At 45.9% G+C, this 16,045-nt stretch overlaps 2 protein-coding genes across 2 annotated transcripts; both read left to right on the forward strand.

The window, feature by feature from the left end:
• The first annotated feature begins 1,018 nt into the window (after positions 1 to 1,018).
• LOC124707639 lies at positions 1,019 to 1,693 on the forward strand. Its single transcript, XM_047239305.1, has one exon. The coding sequence runs from the start codon at positions 1,307 to 1,309 to the stop codon at positions 1,511 to 1,513; it is 207 nt and encodes a 68-aa protein (XP_047095261.1). The 5' UTR covers positions 1,019 to 1,306; the 3' UTR covers positions 1,514 to 1,693.
• Positions 1,694 to 11,205: 9,512 nt separating this feature from the next.
• On the forward strand, positions 11,206 to 15,780 carry LOC124707640 (DNA repair endonuclease UVH1). The gene is made up of 9 exons (XM_047239306.1): positions 11,206 to 12,132; positions 12,274 to 12,503; positions 12,595 to 12,689; positions 12,948 to 13,100; positions 13,279 to 14,052; positions 14,317 to 14,427; positions 14,533 to 14,793; positions 14,960 to 15,183; positions 15,273 to 15,780. Exons 1-9 carry the CDS (start codon positions 11,225 to 11,227, stop codon positions 15,484 to 15,486), a joined length of 2,970 nt encoding a protein of 989 aa, XP_047095262.1. The 5' UTR covers positions 11,206 to 11,224; the 3' UTR covers positions 15,487 to 15,780.
• Positions 15,781 to 16,045: the final 265 nt, after the last annotated feature.

Below are 16,045 nucleotides of genomic sequence, written 5' to 3' on the forward strand. Positions count from 1 at the left end.
GCCGGAGAAGGGTCGCCTCGATGAATCCTCTCCGCCCGTCGCCGCCCAACAGCACGCCGACCAGGACCAGTAGCCAAACTTCCAAGCCTCGCCTGCACCGGAGATGTCATCTATTTTTCTTTGAGATCTATGCACAATCTTTGTTTTTTTCTTGTTTCTCTCTAACAAAAGAGAATTAGAACTTGGAACTTTCCAGGTTAACATTATATCGAAACAACAACATAACAAAAAATATATTCAGATTTTTTTGATATCATAAAAACTTGAACTAATAAAATTATTCCATGAAATCTCCATTTTAGATGTTTCTGGTGCACAAAAAATCTGGAGTTATTTTTAGACAACTTAGTTCCAATATATCTCTTCAGCTGCAAAGTTTCAGGTTTGTACGTTTTGTCATCTCGGAAAAATGAAAAAGAGAAAAAAATCGAATGGACCTCGACACAAGAATGAATGGCCTGGATGGGGGTGTGCACCTGTCATGTTGCTGCTACAACTTTCTCCAGAAAAATACCCTAGCTAGGGGCATGACATAAACACATTTAGTGAATAGCAACTTGGTTAAGACAAGAAACTTTATGAACCAGATAGACAGTCAACTGTCCTTGTCGCTTCTATTATCCTTTCTTAATAAATCTCCTAAATTCACCCCTATTTTCCCGAAAGATCAGGGCCTTTTACCGGAATGCTACTTGACCCTGAGTGATAGTATGGCAGATGAGCTATCAGTTTTCGATATAAATATCTCTAAAGGGAAACCTGTCTTTTGCCCTCTGCGTACAAATATCTCGAAAGTTAAACTGCGTGTTGGCCTATATAACTGTACTGTGGTCGACAAAAATTATTCACTCTATCACAAATATCCCAGCATGTAGGATGAAGCAGCGCAAGTGCAAGTATCTGAATCTTCTATCACCTGGGCACCTTATTCCTGCAGATAGAAGCGAATAAGGTGCACATGTAGGCCGGCCAACTGATGAACACTCATGCGCCTATAAATACCATGGAAAAAAATAGCGCGCTATTTCGGCGCTAATAGCACGCTATAGCGTTTCTAGATAGCCGACGCTACTTTATTTCGGCGCTATTGCGTGCTATAGCGTGTTATTAGCGCGCTATAGCACGCTAATAGCGTATTTTTCGGCCGACGCTATTTTGTTATAGCGCGCTATTTTTTTCCTTGATAAATACCTCCCCACCTCCTCATCACATCCTCATCCATTCCTCAAGTGAGCACTTGGCTTCAGCACACAAGATATACATACACAAAAGAAGCTGAGAAGGACCAAGGAGAAGATCAGGGGTGATGGAGTACGAGTACCAGTACAGCAGCGGCGGCGGCAGCGCCAGCAGCTTCGCCAAGGAGAAGAGGCCTCCGGCGAAGAGGGGCCAGGTCAAGCTGCAGATGGCGAGGACGCTGAGCAACCTCGTGTCGCCGAGCGGCGCTGCTGCCGCCGACGGCTCGAAGCAAGCGAACCGCAACAGCTTCAGAAGGGAAACAAGCTACAACTGAAGGAAGGTATATATTAGGTCGGTACGGCGTGGAGGACAAAGTGGTGTTACTACTACTAGCTAGCTGTTTTTTTTTCAAAGGATTTTAGCAGGATGGCCTCTCTCGGTTTATGGAGAACCTGCTTGATCCACTGTACTGTAACTTAGCTCGAGTGGAAACGAAAGGAAGTTCCATGTGGTATACCGACTTTGGCTATACAGACATCTGGTGGATGGAGTCTTTGTTCTTTATTATGCGGATGTATCACCCTCATGGATCATGACATAAAAAAGTAAATTATCTTGCCCAAATATTAAGTTTCACGAAAGTAAAAAAATCTGTTTCAATCAAGCTAGGAAGGATGATGATCACTATAAGCAACCGTTTGGTTGTGCGGACGGAACCCTCCAATTATGTTATTGGGTACTTCATCGTAAGCTCCATAATAAGGATTGTAAGGAACTGAAAATCATTTAAAAAAAGTTGAGCAGCTAGGGGAGCAAGCTCATGTGCTACGGTGGAAGATGTGTTCTTCTTAACTTTGTACTCATTACTCATTAGTCTTCGGATGTGATGTGCCTCGTCATCGGTCTTGTGGCGTGAGTTGTTTCTGCTCTTGTTGGCTCTTTGGCTCCGACGGATATGCAATTCGCTTTGGAGAAACAGGTTGAGTTCTTTGAGGAGGTCGGCTGTTCTCTTCATGAGATTGTTATTTCCTTACACCGCTGGATGCTAGTGATTGGGAGCTTGTTCGAGCGGGCGGAAGCTATGCTGGGTAGGCTCTCTCAGACTCGTGCTGAGCCTTTGGTTCTGACTGATGTTGGCAAAGTGGACCTGAGCGGAGCAGGCCTTCATGGGTATTTCTCTCCTTGTGCTAGGACGTGCTCGACAATCAAGGCTCCGGTCCTCCTGTCGAGGAGCTGAGTCCCGGATCGCACGAGTTCTCGTGGCTTTGAGAAGTGTGGTGCTGCAACGTTGCGGCCTCTCCCTCGCCTGAGTCCGGCAGACATGTGGTTCCTATTGGTGATGGGGTTGCTAAGTCTCGGTTGTTGCCAACGGTGCTCGGAGTTATCGTCGCTATAGAGGTTAGCGACTTTCTCGCCACCTTGGTTGTTACCTTCCCTGGTTCCACAGTTGGTTGACGGGTGCCTTTCATTGTCGTGGTATGTCTCTTTCAGCACGGCATTGGAGTGTCGTGTTCGAGTGTTTGTTAGTGTCGCTTTGTGGTCTATGTGGGTGTGTTTCTTGTGTGGGCTTGGCCCGGTTGTTGCAAGTTTTCTCCGGATTTTCTCCTAAAAATTGGACAACCTCTTCTTAATAAATGTGAGGCAAAGTTTTTTGCCTCCGTTTCAAAAAAAAAGTCTTTGGATGTTTATGTTATTTACTTTCTCAAATTGGTGTGAAAGAAAATATATTATTACCGGTCCTGATTCTTTCTAGCAAGCTAATAAACAAGAAAGTTGTATTATTTATATTTCCAGATTCATAATTAACTTTATAATTTTATGCTATAACTATATTGGTTTCGAATATCACGATTTGGAGTAAAGCCTAATTATACGAGTGGAACTATGAACACCAAAATATATCCCTAATCTTGCCTCTAAGACTTGTTCATATATTATCGATAGTGTTGTTTTCGTGACTATGGGCATAAGTAAGTTGTTACGAGGATGTCGATGATATATGAGAATAACATTGTTTTGAGTAGAGCCAACCTGAGATTGGGTGGTTAGGAGGATGGTTGTATCCTTAGCCCACCAGAATTCAAACACAGGTTTAACATCTGTGTGTCTCATAAAGACGGAATATTCATTCAGTAGGAGGTGATGTTCCCGTCGACAGCGAGGCGCTTGTGGTGACTTCGTCAATTTTAAGATCCAATCTGTCGGCTCAGTCTTCCGGAGGTGCTCATAGGGGTAGGGTGTGCGTGTTGCGTTCATAGGGGTGAGTGTATGCACGCGTATGTGAGCGTTTACGTTTGTACTGTGTTTCTAAAAAAAATTGAATACATTGTTAATATTTCTATTGATAGTTTCTCATGAAAACTATTACCGTTTAAGCTAGTCTTGTTAGTCCACGAAAATAACAAGACATGAATGGAATCCACTTGGACCACTTGAAAATGCTATAGTTACCGGTAAATTTTTACGGGATAACATGCGAAGCACAACTCTACGAGTTATTTCTGTGGAGCTGCCACACCTCATTCTCCCAATGTCCTGATTCCACGTCAGTCCGTAACAATTTTTTTGTAAGGGCATGTAGTACTAGTCCATGTCATCTATAGACAATGATATAGACAGTGTATACAATAGACATCCTTCATACAACAACAAAAATGGTGTCTGTAAGCTGTGTGTAAGAAGTTACAGACTGTCTGAAACTTTACAGAAAGCCTCCTTCTCTTTCCTTATTCTCTTTCTTCCACATCACCAAAATCACCTATAACTAGCTCTTATAGATAGCTCATCACCATTGTATATGCCCTAAGAGTTTTCCCGTAGGTTTTTTTTTTTTGAGCGAAAGATCCAATCTTTATTAATCAAGTAATGTTCAATGGTACAAAGAGAGGATCAGGAGTTTGACCAAGCCACAAGTACGTGTCGGCCAGTCTCTAAAGCTAAAGCGGATCTAGCAAAATTATGAGCTTCTACATTGAGAGCCCTTCCTTCATGTATCACCCTGGACTCGTTGAAAACCGGCGTCGCTCTGCGATTTCCTTCAGCAATGATCCATATGAACACATGCTACCTTCGTTGATCTCTCGCGAGACAATTAGACAATCTGTAGCCAGCAGAACATTTGCAATATGTAAATCCTGCACCAGAGCTAACCCTTCAGAACATGCAAAAGCCTCCAACGTTGCCGGGTCGTTTATCCCTTCAATCACTCTTGCCGAAGCTCCCAAAAAGACACCATTTTCATCCCGACATATAGCACCGGCAGCACCAGAAATTGATGATTTGGAAACAGCTGCATCCACGCTCACCTTACACATGCCAGGAGGCGGAGCTACCCATCTAGTCTGTTTTTGCCTTGGCCGGTTCAGAGTGTTAGGATGATCTCCACGTCACCGATTCCAACGGATCGGTAACAAGTCCTTGACCTCGTTCGCGCCCTGATCGGGGGCGTCCAACTCTCATATGGTTGGTGGGCCCCTGTGACCTACGCTATATAAAGAGGTGGGGGCCGGGGCACACGGTACGAGATTCACCGCGCCGCCAGTCACCCCACCGACATTCCCTACCGATCTAGGGTTAGCGCAGTGCTCACGGGAAGCTCTGCCACCGCCGCCACCGCACGCTCACGCCACTCGCGCCGTCGCCATGGACAACGGCTCGAGCTCCTCCTCGAAGGGAGAAGGTTTGTCTCCCACACCCCTCTAGATCTCTCTCGGATCTGGCAGTATGCATACAGTCACAGTACTCTACCGTTAGCATCTAGCCTAGAAGATCCAACGGATAAAACATTGGTATCAGAGCTTCCTAGTTCTAGATGTTTTTCGGGTAGATTGTTAACAGCAAACCCTAGTTTTCCCTCTCACCGAACAGAAAAGAAAAAAATCACCGGTCAGGGCCTCGGGCCGCCGGCAAAGCAAGCGCCGCCGCAAGGCCGCGCCGTTCCTCTCGATCCAGGTGCGCATCGGCAAGCCGAGGCACCCGGAAGAAGAACCACTCCCTCTCCACCAGCTGTTTCTGCGGCTGTGCGAGATGGGGGCAAAGAAAAGAAAAGATTCTCACCGTGCTTACCGTGCTGCTGCGCGTCGCCGGCAAAGAAAGTACCCAGCACCGCTGCTGAGCCATTTGACGCCGGTGCGCCCACCGGGCGCACGCGACGGCAAAAGGGCTAGAGGGGTGCCGGCTGATGTCTCCTCGTCGCCGTTGACCTTCGGGTTTTGGTGGCGTTAAGGGAAAGAAAAGGGAAGGGCCGCGCCGCTGCCGTCGCCGGACAGAGAGCGTCGGGCGGGGCGAGCAGCCGGGCGGGGCGAGCAAGCGCCTCTCCACCGCCGCCGCCGCCGCTGGTCAGATAGAGTGGCCAGAGAAAGGTTTTGGGGGCAAATGAGCTAGGGTTAGGGTTTCTGTCGGTTTGGGCATTCTTTATACCAGCCGAAAGCGACGGTGGACCGTCGGATCGTATCCGACGGCCAGGAGTGGCCGCCGCGTGCGCACCGTGTGCGGGCCGCGTCGGCGCCGCGTGCGGGCCGCGTGGGCTGCGCTGGCCAGGCCGCGGGCGGGCCGAGGAAGGCCGCGGCAGCAGGCCGCGTTAGCAGGCCACACTGCGAGCGGGCCGCGTTTGCTGGCCGCGTGGGCGCCGCGTCTGCCAGCCGCGTGGGCGGCGCGTTGCTGCGCGTCGCTCGCCGCGTGCGGGCCGCGTGGGCCGCGACAGAACAGTCAGTAATTACAGTTTTTTACAGTTTTATTAATTACAGAGACATTTTTAGGCAGTTTTGGGTCATTTTTTGGCCAAAAATTTGTCTAGTTTTTTCTGAATAAATAGGACCAACGAAATATTTGTTCAGAAATGAAAAAGTAAAGGAAATGCCTCTGAAAAGTTCAAAGTTTAAAGTTTAAAATTTACAGTTTCCGCTGCAAATAGTAATGATATGTGCATTTATCTCTATTTCTGCCCAACGGTGATATAGTTTTATTTGCATTAACAGTTGCATGTTTTAATTCGGACCAACGTTGGATTATAATTTGCAATTGTACTGTTCTCACTTCTTTGTGGTTTTCAGGAGGGTTCTACTTGATGAGCTGCATCAAGGATGTTCCCACCCTTAGAGGAGATAACTACACAGAATGGAGGAAGAAGGTGGATTTCGCCTTCGTCTGTGCTGAGGTGGACTGGGTGGTTGACACACCGCAACCCATCAAGCCTACCGACCCCGTCGAGCCGACGGGGATACCGATGATGCATGGGCTAAAAGAAAAGGGACCATGCTCCCGTGGAGATGTCCTACACTCTAGAGAACGAGAAAGTGGCGGACCGCCAACAAAAAGTGCATGGCATTCATAAAGAATACAATTGAGAACGCCATCGTGGGCTCAATTACGAGTGTGCTTCTGGCTGGGGAGTACCTAGAAAAGATAAAGAGCCAGTTCATCGGTTCTTCAAAGACATATGCAACCCAGTCTGTTGAAGCAGCTGGTGATGTAAAAGTATACTGGAGGTGCACATGGCATCAGGGAGCACATCCTCAGGATGAGCAACCTGGCTGCAAAGCTGAAGCCCATAGATGCTGACCTGGAGCTGAAGCCTGCACTTCTGGTTCACTTGGTGATGGATTCATTGCCACAACAGTTTGACAACTTTGTCATCAATTACAACATGAGTCCTGAGAAATGGGACATTGAAAAGACCATTGCCATGTGTGTGCAAGAGGAGGATAGACTCAAGGCACAGAATGGAGGTACCATCAATTATGTGAAGGACAATAAGAAAAGGCCCTTCACACCAAGCAACAATGGTTCTCCTTCAAAGCCATATGCAAAAGCCCCAATGCAGCATCATCAGAAGTTCCAGCACAGACAGCACCGCGTGAACAAAGACCGATGCCTTCATCAGTCGGAAGACTCAGGCACTACAAGAAAGACTGCCCGGATTGGCTGAAAGAATTAATGGCAAAGAAAGGTAACAACTTAGTTTCCTTTATAAATGAATCCCTGTATACACGAGTTTCGAAATCTACTTGGTGGATTGACTCGGTGCAACTTGTTCATGTTGCAAATTCTTTACGGGGATTCCATTCGACGAGGACTATGAAAAGAGGCGAAGGATGCGTTGAAGTCGCGAATGGAATTCAAGCGAAGTTGAAGCTGTTGGCGACGTCTTCTTGGAGCTAGCTGATGGCTTGACTATTCTGCTTAGAGATGTCTTATTTGTTCCTTCCATACATAGAAATTTAATAAGTGTATCGCGCTTAGATAAAGATAGTTATCAATGTTATTTTGGACATGGCAAATGTGCCATATGGTGTAATAATTCTTATGTTGGGGTTGCTATACTCCATGATGAGCTTTATTTATTGTCTTTGCGTGAAAAAGTATTGTCTGTGTGTAAAGTGAATGAACAAATACCCTCGTCGGAAAAAGAAGGAAAGAAAAGAAAAAGAACCGATGAATCATCAAAATTAAGACATTATCGATTAGGCCATATTTCGAGGGGGGTATAGAAAGTCTCGTTAAAAATGATATTCTTCCTTCATTAGAATTCTCATACATAGAACAATGCATCGGTTGCATTAAAGGAAATTTGTAAAACAAATTAAAAAGGGTGCAACTCGAAGCACCGCAACACTAAAAATAATTCACACCGACATATGTGGACCATTTTCTTTGAAAAATGTGGATGGCTATGATTCGTTCATAACATTCACGGATGATTACTCCCGATATGGTTATATTAATCCAATCAAAGAAAGAACGAAGCGTTGGATAAATTCAAAATATTCAAAGCTGAAGTTGAAAATCAGCATGATAAAAGAATAAAGATAGTCGGGTCCGATCGTGGAGGGAGTACTACGGTCGACATACTCCATATGGCCAAGTCCCTGGACCTTTTGCAAGGTTTCTACGGGAGACTGGAATAGTCGCCCGAGTACTCGATGCCGGGCGAACCTCGAGCAGAATGGGGTAGTGAAAGGCGCAACCGTACCCTTATGGATATGGTGCGCAGTATGATGAGCTATTCCACCCTACCATTGGGATTGTGGATTGAGGCGTTAAAAACCGCTATTCACATTCTAAACAAAGTACCAAGCAAATCGGTGCCCAAAACGCCGTATGAGCTATGGACAGGGAGAGTACCTTCTCTAAACCACCTGAAAGTGTTGGGGAGCCTTGCTGAGGCCAAAGTATTCAATCCAAATATCGCAAAGTTAGATACCAAAACAGTCAGCTGCCATTTTATTGGCTATCCTGAAAAGTCAAAAGGTTATCGTTTCTACGCCGAGAGAAATACACAAAGTTTGTGGAAACGAGACATGTTGTCTTCTTAGAGGACGAAATGATGAGGGGGAGCATGGTAGCTCGGAAAATTGATCTTGAGGAGAAGAGGGTGCATGCACCTAATCCGATGACTCCGGAACCATTTTTTTGCGCTACCATGTGCACCTGTACCAACGATCTCTGCGATTGTGGTGCAAACGCCTGTTGTGACTCCACCCATGACAACGATGAGTGAAAGTTCGGAACCTGTCCGTCAGGAGCCGAATGAACCATTTGTTGAGCATGAAAGGGAGCAACAACAGCCACCTCCTGAAAAGTACAAAGCACGACTTGTGGAAAAAGGATTTACACAAAGAGAAGGGATAGATTACAATGAGACATTTTCTCCGGTCTCATGTAAGGATTTCTTCAGAATCATCATGGCACTAGTTGCACATTTTGATTTAGAGTTGCATGAAATGGATGTAAAGATGACATTTCTAAACAGGGATTTAGAAGAAAATGTCTACATGAAACAACCCAAGGGTTTTATCATGGAAGGCAAGGAAGAAATGGGATGCCGCCTAAAGAAATCCATTTATGGATTAAAGCAAGCCTCCAGACAGTGGTATCTAAAGTTTAATGAAACAATTAAGAGATTTGGATTTAAAGAAAATATTGAGGACAATTGCGTTTATGCAAAGTTTAAAAGTGGGAAATATATTTTCCTAATATTGTATGTGGATGATATTCTGCTTGCCAGCAGTGATGTTAGTCTACTGCAAGAGACAAAGAAGTTCTTGTCCTCAAATTTTGATATGAAAGATCTTGGTGAAGCGTCACATGTTTTGGGCATAGAAATTCACCGAGATAGGAACAATGGAGTATCAGGACTATCACAAAAGGCTTATTTAGAAAAGATTGTAAGTAAGTATAATATGCATAAGTGCAGTGCCACACCTGCCCCTATAGTCAAGGGCGACAGTTTTGGGAAACATCAAAGTCCCCAAAATCAATACGAGCTCGATCAAATGAAAGTGGTTCCATATGCTTCGGCTATTGGAAGCCTACAGTATGCACAAGTGTGCACTCGCCACGACTTAGCTTTTATCACCGGAGTACTCGGTAGATATCAAGAAAATCCAGGTTTTGAACACTGGAAAATGGTAAAGAAGGCATTGCGTTATGTGAAAGGCACAAAGAGTTACATGCTAACATACAAAAGATCTGATTCCCTAGAAATAAGAGGGGTATTCAGATGCAGATTTTGCGGGGGATAAAGATGATAGAAAATCCACATCTGGATATGTATTCACCCTCGCAGGGGGAGCTATTTCGTGGAGAAGCTCCAAACATACGATAGTTGCATCATCCACGATGTATGCAGAATTTATAGCATGTTATGAAGCCACGGGGCGAGCATTATGGTTAAAGAAATTTATACCCGACTTGAAAGTGGTAGATTGTATTGACAAACCACTAAAGATGTACTGCGACAATGAGCCTGCGGTATTTTATGCTCACAACAACAAGTCGAGTAACGCTACGAAACCGATTGAGATTATGTTGTAAAACACAAGGTCCAGGATCAAACAATAAGTTTCGAGCATATAAGGACAAAAGATATGCTTGCGGATCCGCTAACGAAAGGCTTACCACCCAGCGTGTTCAAGGAGCACGTAGCCGGCATGGGTTTAAGGGAAAGTCTTACTTATCCTGGATCATAAGAGGCCCAAAAGTAAAAGAATTTGTTTCAAAACAGAGAAGTGCACTGTGGCTGTCTGATTCTATCGGCAATAGAGCTGTGATGATGAAACATGCCCTATGGACTGATCCAAAATGAAACGAATAAAGTGAAAGTATAAAGTTAAAAGAAAAGTTGAGATCAAGGGGGAGAATGTTAGGATGATCTCCACGTCACCGATTCCAACGGATCGGTAACAAGTCCTTGACCTCGTTCGCGCCACGATCGGGGCGTCCAACCCTCATATGGTTGGTGGGCCCCTGTGACCTACGCTATATAAAGAGGTGGGGGCCGGGGCACACGGTACGAGGTTCACCGCGCCGCCAGTCACCCCACCGACATTCCCTACCGATCTAGGGTTAGCGCAGTGCTCATGGGAAGCTCTGCCACCGCCGCCACCGCACGCTCACGCCACTCGCGCCGTCGCCATGGACAACGGCTCGAGCTCCTCCTCGAAGGGAGAAGGTTTGTCTCCCACACCCCTCTAGATCTCTCTCGGATCTGGCAGTATGCATACAGTCACAGTACTCTACCGTTAGCATCTAGCCTAGAAGATCCAATGGATAAAACACAGAGTACCCCGTTCCTTTGGCAAGGCAAATGCTATTTTAAGTTCAGCCAGAAAGGAGTTGATGAAACAAACAATAGACAGAGGGCTCTGAAATATTTGCTCATGTATAGCTTTCCGTCTCGCTGTCCATATTGCCCAAAGTGTGACTGTGGACTTCACAAAATCCTCATGAGACAATGTTTTAAAATCCTAAGAGTTTTCCCGTAGGTGCATTGTTGTGGACTACTCCTTCCCTCTTGGGCGGTTTGGGAGGATGCCATGCCCAGTAGAGACGTTGTCAGTTCTTCTTTTCCTTTGTTTTCTTGCAAATTGTTGTCGAAATGAATTTTGAAGGATATCGTAGGCAGATTTAGGCAATTTCGGACGGCCCATGGCCCGTAGGCGGTAATGGCCCAGTGACGACTGAAAAGAGACGACGGGAGAAGAGTGGGCGTGGAAGGAAGGGGGGAAGCAGCTGGTCGCCGTCGCCGTCGCCGTCGCCGCCGACGATGCTTCCGTTCGAGGAACAGGTGGCGACGGACCTGGTAGAGGATCCCAATGGAGGGCTGGTGGTGCTCTCCTCCGGCCTCCCGCTCGCCTCCCTCGTCGCCACCCTCCTCCTCCACCTCCACCACCAATCCTCTTCATCCCCTTCACCCTCCTCCTCCTCCGGCGGCGGCGGGGGCGGCTGCTTCCTCATCCTCTCCGCCCCGGACACCCTCAAGGACCAAATCCGCCGCCGCCTCCTCGAATCCCAGCTCCTCCAGGTCCACGACGTGGGCCCCGACGTCCCCGCCGCCCAGCGCCGCGCTCTCTACAACTCCTCCGCCGACGGCGTCGCTCTCTTCCTCACCCCGCGCGTCCTCGCCGCCGACCTCCTCACCTCCCACCTCCACCCCTCCCGCGTCGGGGCCCTCCTCCTCCTCGCCGCCCACCGCGCCTCCGACACCTCCTCCGACGCCTTCATCGCCCGCCTCCTGCGCCAGCGCCACCTCCTCCCCGTCTACGCCTTCTCCGACCGCCCCCACGCCATGGTCGCGGGCTTCGCCAAGGCCGAGCGCGCCATGAAGAGCCTCTACATCCGCCGCCTACACCTCTGGCCTCGCTTCCACGTCCTCGTCGCCGCCGACCTCGAGCGCTCCCCGCCCGAGGTCGTCGACGTCCGCGTCCCCATGACGGGCCCCATGGCCGGCATCCAGGCCGCCATCCTCGACGCCATGGACGCCTGCCTCAAGGAGCTCAGGCGGACCAACAAGGTCGACGTCGAGGACCTCACCGTCGACAAGGGCCTCTTCAAGTCCTTCGACGAGATCGTCAGGAGGCAGCTCGACCCCATCTGGCACACGCTCGGCAAGAAGACCAAGCAGCTCGTCACTGACCTTAGGACGCTGCGCAAGCTGCTCGATTACCTTCTCAGGTCAGTTAGCCACACTGTCTGTCTTTTTGGGACTCCACATTCCACACACTTGAATGAAGAAAATAATATCACTGTGCATCTGTGCTTAAATGTATCTACATAATCCCGAGGCATCGTCTTTACGCTCTGTATCATGGATAGGTACGACGCTGTGACCTACTTGAAGTATCTGGACACCCTAAGAGTATCTGAAGGTGTCCGATCAGTTTGGATATTGGCTGATTCAAGCCACAAGATATTTGAACTCGCAAAGAGGCGTGTTTATCAGGTTATTAGACCGGATGGCACAAAAGTTAGTACAATTAACAAGGGCACACCAACAAAGAAGAGAAAGGTGGCGCATGGTAGCAGCAAGAAAGGAAAAGAAACGGGTAATTAGTCCCTTGTTTTCCATGTATCTACTCTGCTTCTCTTAAGAAGAGAACATTTATTTAATATAATAGATGATTCTTGTTCCTGCAGAAAATGAGGATTCCACTCCTAGCAAGGATGACACTCAGAAGGTAAATGCACTGGAAGAGGTTTTGGAGGAAGCACCAAAGTGGAAAGTGTTACGGGTGAGCGGTTCAGTTTTTGTTCCTCAGCTTTCTTCCATTGCAACACTATTTACTTCACACACTACAGAGAAAAAAGTACATTTGAATTCAGTTCACGCTTCTGTCCCGTTCCACTCACATTTTGCCCAGTGTTAAAAATAAACTACAATCCACTTTCCTTGTTCTGTTCTTGTAGGAATTCTCCCGAGTAGATTGTTCATCATCTATACACTCTTTGTTTATACTACAAATGTTTTTACCTGATATACATCTTTGCAGGAACTGTTGCAAGAGATAGCAGAAGAACAGAGAAAGGGAGATGGTGTTGTGCATGAAGATGAAAGTAGTGAAAGTGGCATAGTCTTAGTAGCGTGCAAAGATGAGCGCTCATGCTTGCAGCTGCAGGAATGCATATCAAAAAGCCCCCAGCAGGTAACTTGCCGCCTATCTTTAATGCAGTTGCATTAATCTACATGATGGCTGTGCTATTTATGTTCTATTTCCTGCGCACACATATGTTTTTCTTTCTTTGTAGATGCAAGTTTCTTTCTTACTTGTTAGATTAACCTTGTGAATTCTTCATAATATTACTTGACTTGTTTATAACAAGGTCATGCGAGAAGAGTGGGAGAAGTACTTGCTTGGGAAAGCTGAGCTGCATGGATTACATAAAAAGAAGAAGAAGAGACAATCTCAGCAACCAAAAGGGTTTGGTGTCCTGGATGGGGAATTTCCTGCAGGGCCTAGTGAGAATGCAGGGCCCGTAAGTATTCGCAATCTTGAGACTGATGCCTTACTTGCTGCCGCCTCTGGTATAAGCAATTTAACCAAGGAAGCTGATGCCATCGATGATTCAGTTGCAAGCTGCAGGAGTGGTTCTGTGAAGGGAAAAGGAAAGGGGGTATCAAGGAAAGTCCCAAAGAGAAAAGCCAGTAATAGAAAAACTAATAATGCTACAGAAAATGAGAATTGCCAAGGTACTGATGTGGAAGCATCTGGTAAAATAGACGAACAATCTGAAATCGATGTCTCTAAGGAGTCTGCCAAAGATGCTTCTGGTCCATCCTCCACTGCTCACAATGCTGAAGACTTGATTGATGCCAAAATGCTGCCTCCTGTGCAATTTTATGCCCTAGATAGTGACCAGCATATACTTGACACATGGAAACCATCTGTAATTATTGTCTATAATCCAGATATAACCTTTGTCCGAGAAATTGAGGTATACAAGGCTGAGAACCCATCAAAAAAGTTGAGAGTTTACTTCCTTTTTTATGAAGAATCTTCTGAGGCCCAAAAGTTTGAGTCAAGCATTCGTCGGGAAAATGAAGCATTTGAATCTTTGATCAGACAAAAGTCTCTGATGATGATACCTGTTGATCAGGTGGTGTTTCAATTGAATCTCTCTCCATTACTAAAGCTGTATGTACCCTAGGCATTATGACCTTATCGAAGTATTTACCATCTGATTGATGCTACATATAATGGTTCATGAAATGGCTGCTACGCTTTAACAAAGCAGAAATATGGTGTTTATTTGAAATTTTGAACTCTCAGCCAGCTTTGCTTGGGCAGAAAATGCTGTCTTACACTTTAAGAAATTTCATATTCTACATATACTTGACACATCTATCTTATTTCTTTTCAGAGTGGCCGTTGCATTGGACCAACTCTGGCAAATGAGCCAGAACCTATTTTATCTCAGAATTCATTAACAAGAAATGCAGGTGGTAGAAAGCCAACAGAGAAGGAGATGCAGGTGACTATAGTGATCCTTATTTTGATTTGATTTTGATGAAGGAACCATATGCTGTGTTTTTACTGGCTGCATTGCTAAAATTTTCAGCACTGTGTTCTCTTCTAGGTTATTGTAGACATGCGGGAGTTCATGAGCAGTCTTCCCAATGTACTACACCAGAAGGGTATTCGGATAATACCGGTGACCCTGGAAGTTGGTGACTATGTTCTTTCTCCTTTGATATGTGTTGAAAGAAAAAGCATCTCAGACTTGTTCCAGAGCTTTGCTTCTGGTCGTCTCTACAATCAGGTTGAGACCATGATTAGGTATTACAAGATCCCAGTGCTTCTGATAGAGTTCTCACAAGATAAGAGCTTCTCCTTCCAGGTATTTTTTTCATTCTATTTTCTTTACACACAAATGGTCTCTACAGATGACTTCCTGTCATATGGTCAAATTAGAATTCATTTCCATGGAAAGGAAACTGTAGTATTTTACACTGTTGGTTGCACCAGATGATATGCTTACTACTTCTGTGCTAATTCTCTTGCAGTCTGCAAGCGAAGTTGGGGACGATGTGTCCCCAACAAACATAATCTCTAAGCTGTCACTGCTAGTCCTGCATTTTCCTCGGCTTCGCATAGTGTGGTCTCGCAGCCTGCACGCGACAGCAAGCATATTCATGTCGCTGAAAACAAACCAGGATGAGCCTGACGAAACCAAGGCGATGAGGGTGGGCGTGCCTTCAGAGGACGGGGTTGTGGAAGATGACGTGAGGTAAGTTGCGTTTATCTGTTTGTGCAAAGCATAATAATTAATAGCGATTGCATGTTTGATTTATGGTTAAAAAACAATCTGGTTTTCAGGGCTGAGAATTACAACACGTCCGCAATCGAGTTTCTGAGAAGGCTTCCCGGTGTGACGGACTCCAACTACAGAGCGATAATGGACGGGTGTGATAGCCTGGCGGATCTGGCACTGCTACCGGTGGAGAGGTTAGCGGAAGTGATGGGTAGTCAGAGAGGAGCGCGGACACTCAAGGAATTTCTCGATGCCAAGTGTCCCAGCATGATCTCCTGAAAATGATCATTGCTGGTCTGGTGAAGTGAGCTCTAGGATGAAGAGGAGTAGTCATTCCTTGTGTGCTATATGGATGGTTAGAGTTGTGTGCTTAGGTAAGGTAGGTAGGTTAAGGTTAGGTAATCCGAATTGCAACATCACCACTAGTATGAGTCTAGGATTGTGTCATTCGGCAATAGAATGGAGATATTTTGTGTAATGGGGACCCGCAAATTGCTAGAGTGGGCAATTTCATCCAATCCAGACTATCCAGTTGCAAAATGTGATTGCTCTTTGAAAATCAAGCTTCTTTAAGATGCTGGTTTGAGGAGGCTGTCATTCCATCAACGGACCGAGCAAAAGTCAAAATGTATACCATTAGTTATTTGTAAAATTTGTCATAAAAAATCTCAAACAAAAATTGGTGATATTTGTTTCGCCATTGATGCAAAAAATGTAATTAAGTATTATAATCATAGCTCACTAAAAAATATTATGTGTACTTACATTTTTTTTGTAATATGTGTTCACCTTTCATGAAAACATGTTTAATTTCAGAAGCGCTAAACTGGTAAAATTT

Source organism: Lolium rigidum, chromosome 4 (assembly GCF_022539505.1).
Source record: "Lolium rigidum isolate FL_2022 chromosome 4, APGP_CSIRO_Lrig_0.1, whole genome shotgun sequence".
In the NCBI taxonomy this organism is placed as follows: domain Eukaryota; kingdom Viridiplantae; phylum Streptophyta; class Magnoliopsida; order Poales; family Poaceae; genus Lolium; species Lolium rigidum.

What these genes read in the sequence shown, in the direction of transcription:
- LOC124707639 (XM_047239305.1), top strand. Translation starts at nt 1,307, where the DNA reads ATGGAGTACGAGTACCAGTACAGCAGCGGCGGCGGCAGCGCCAGCAGC.
- LOC124707640 (XM_047239306.1), top strand. Translation starts at nt 11,225, where the DNA reads ATGCTTCCGTTCGAGGAACAGGTGGCGACGGACCTGGTAGAGGATCCC. An exon ending in TATCAAAAAGCCCCCAGCAG is followed by an intron (nt 13,101 to 13,278) that starts GTAACTTGCCGC and finishes GTTTATAACAAG; the next exon opens with GTCATGCGAGAAGAGTGGGA. An exon ending in ATAAGAGCTTCTCCTTCCAG is followed by an intron (nt 14,794 to 14,959) that starts GTATTTTTTTCA and finishes ATTCTCTTGCAG; the next exon opens with TCTGCAAGCGAAGTTGGGGA.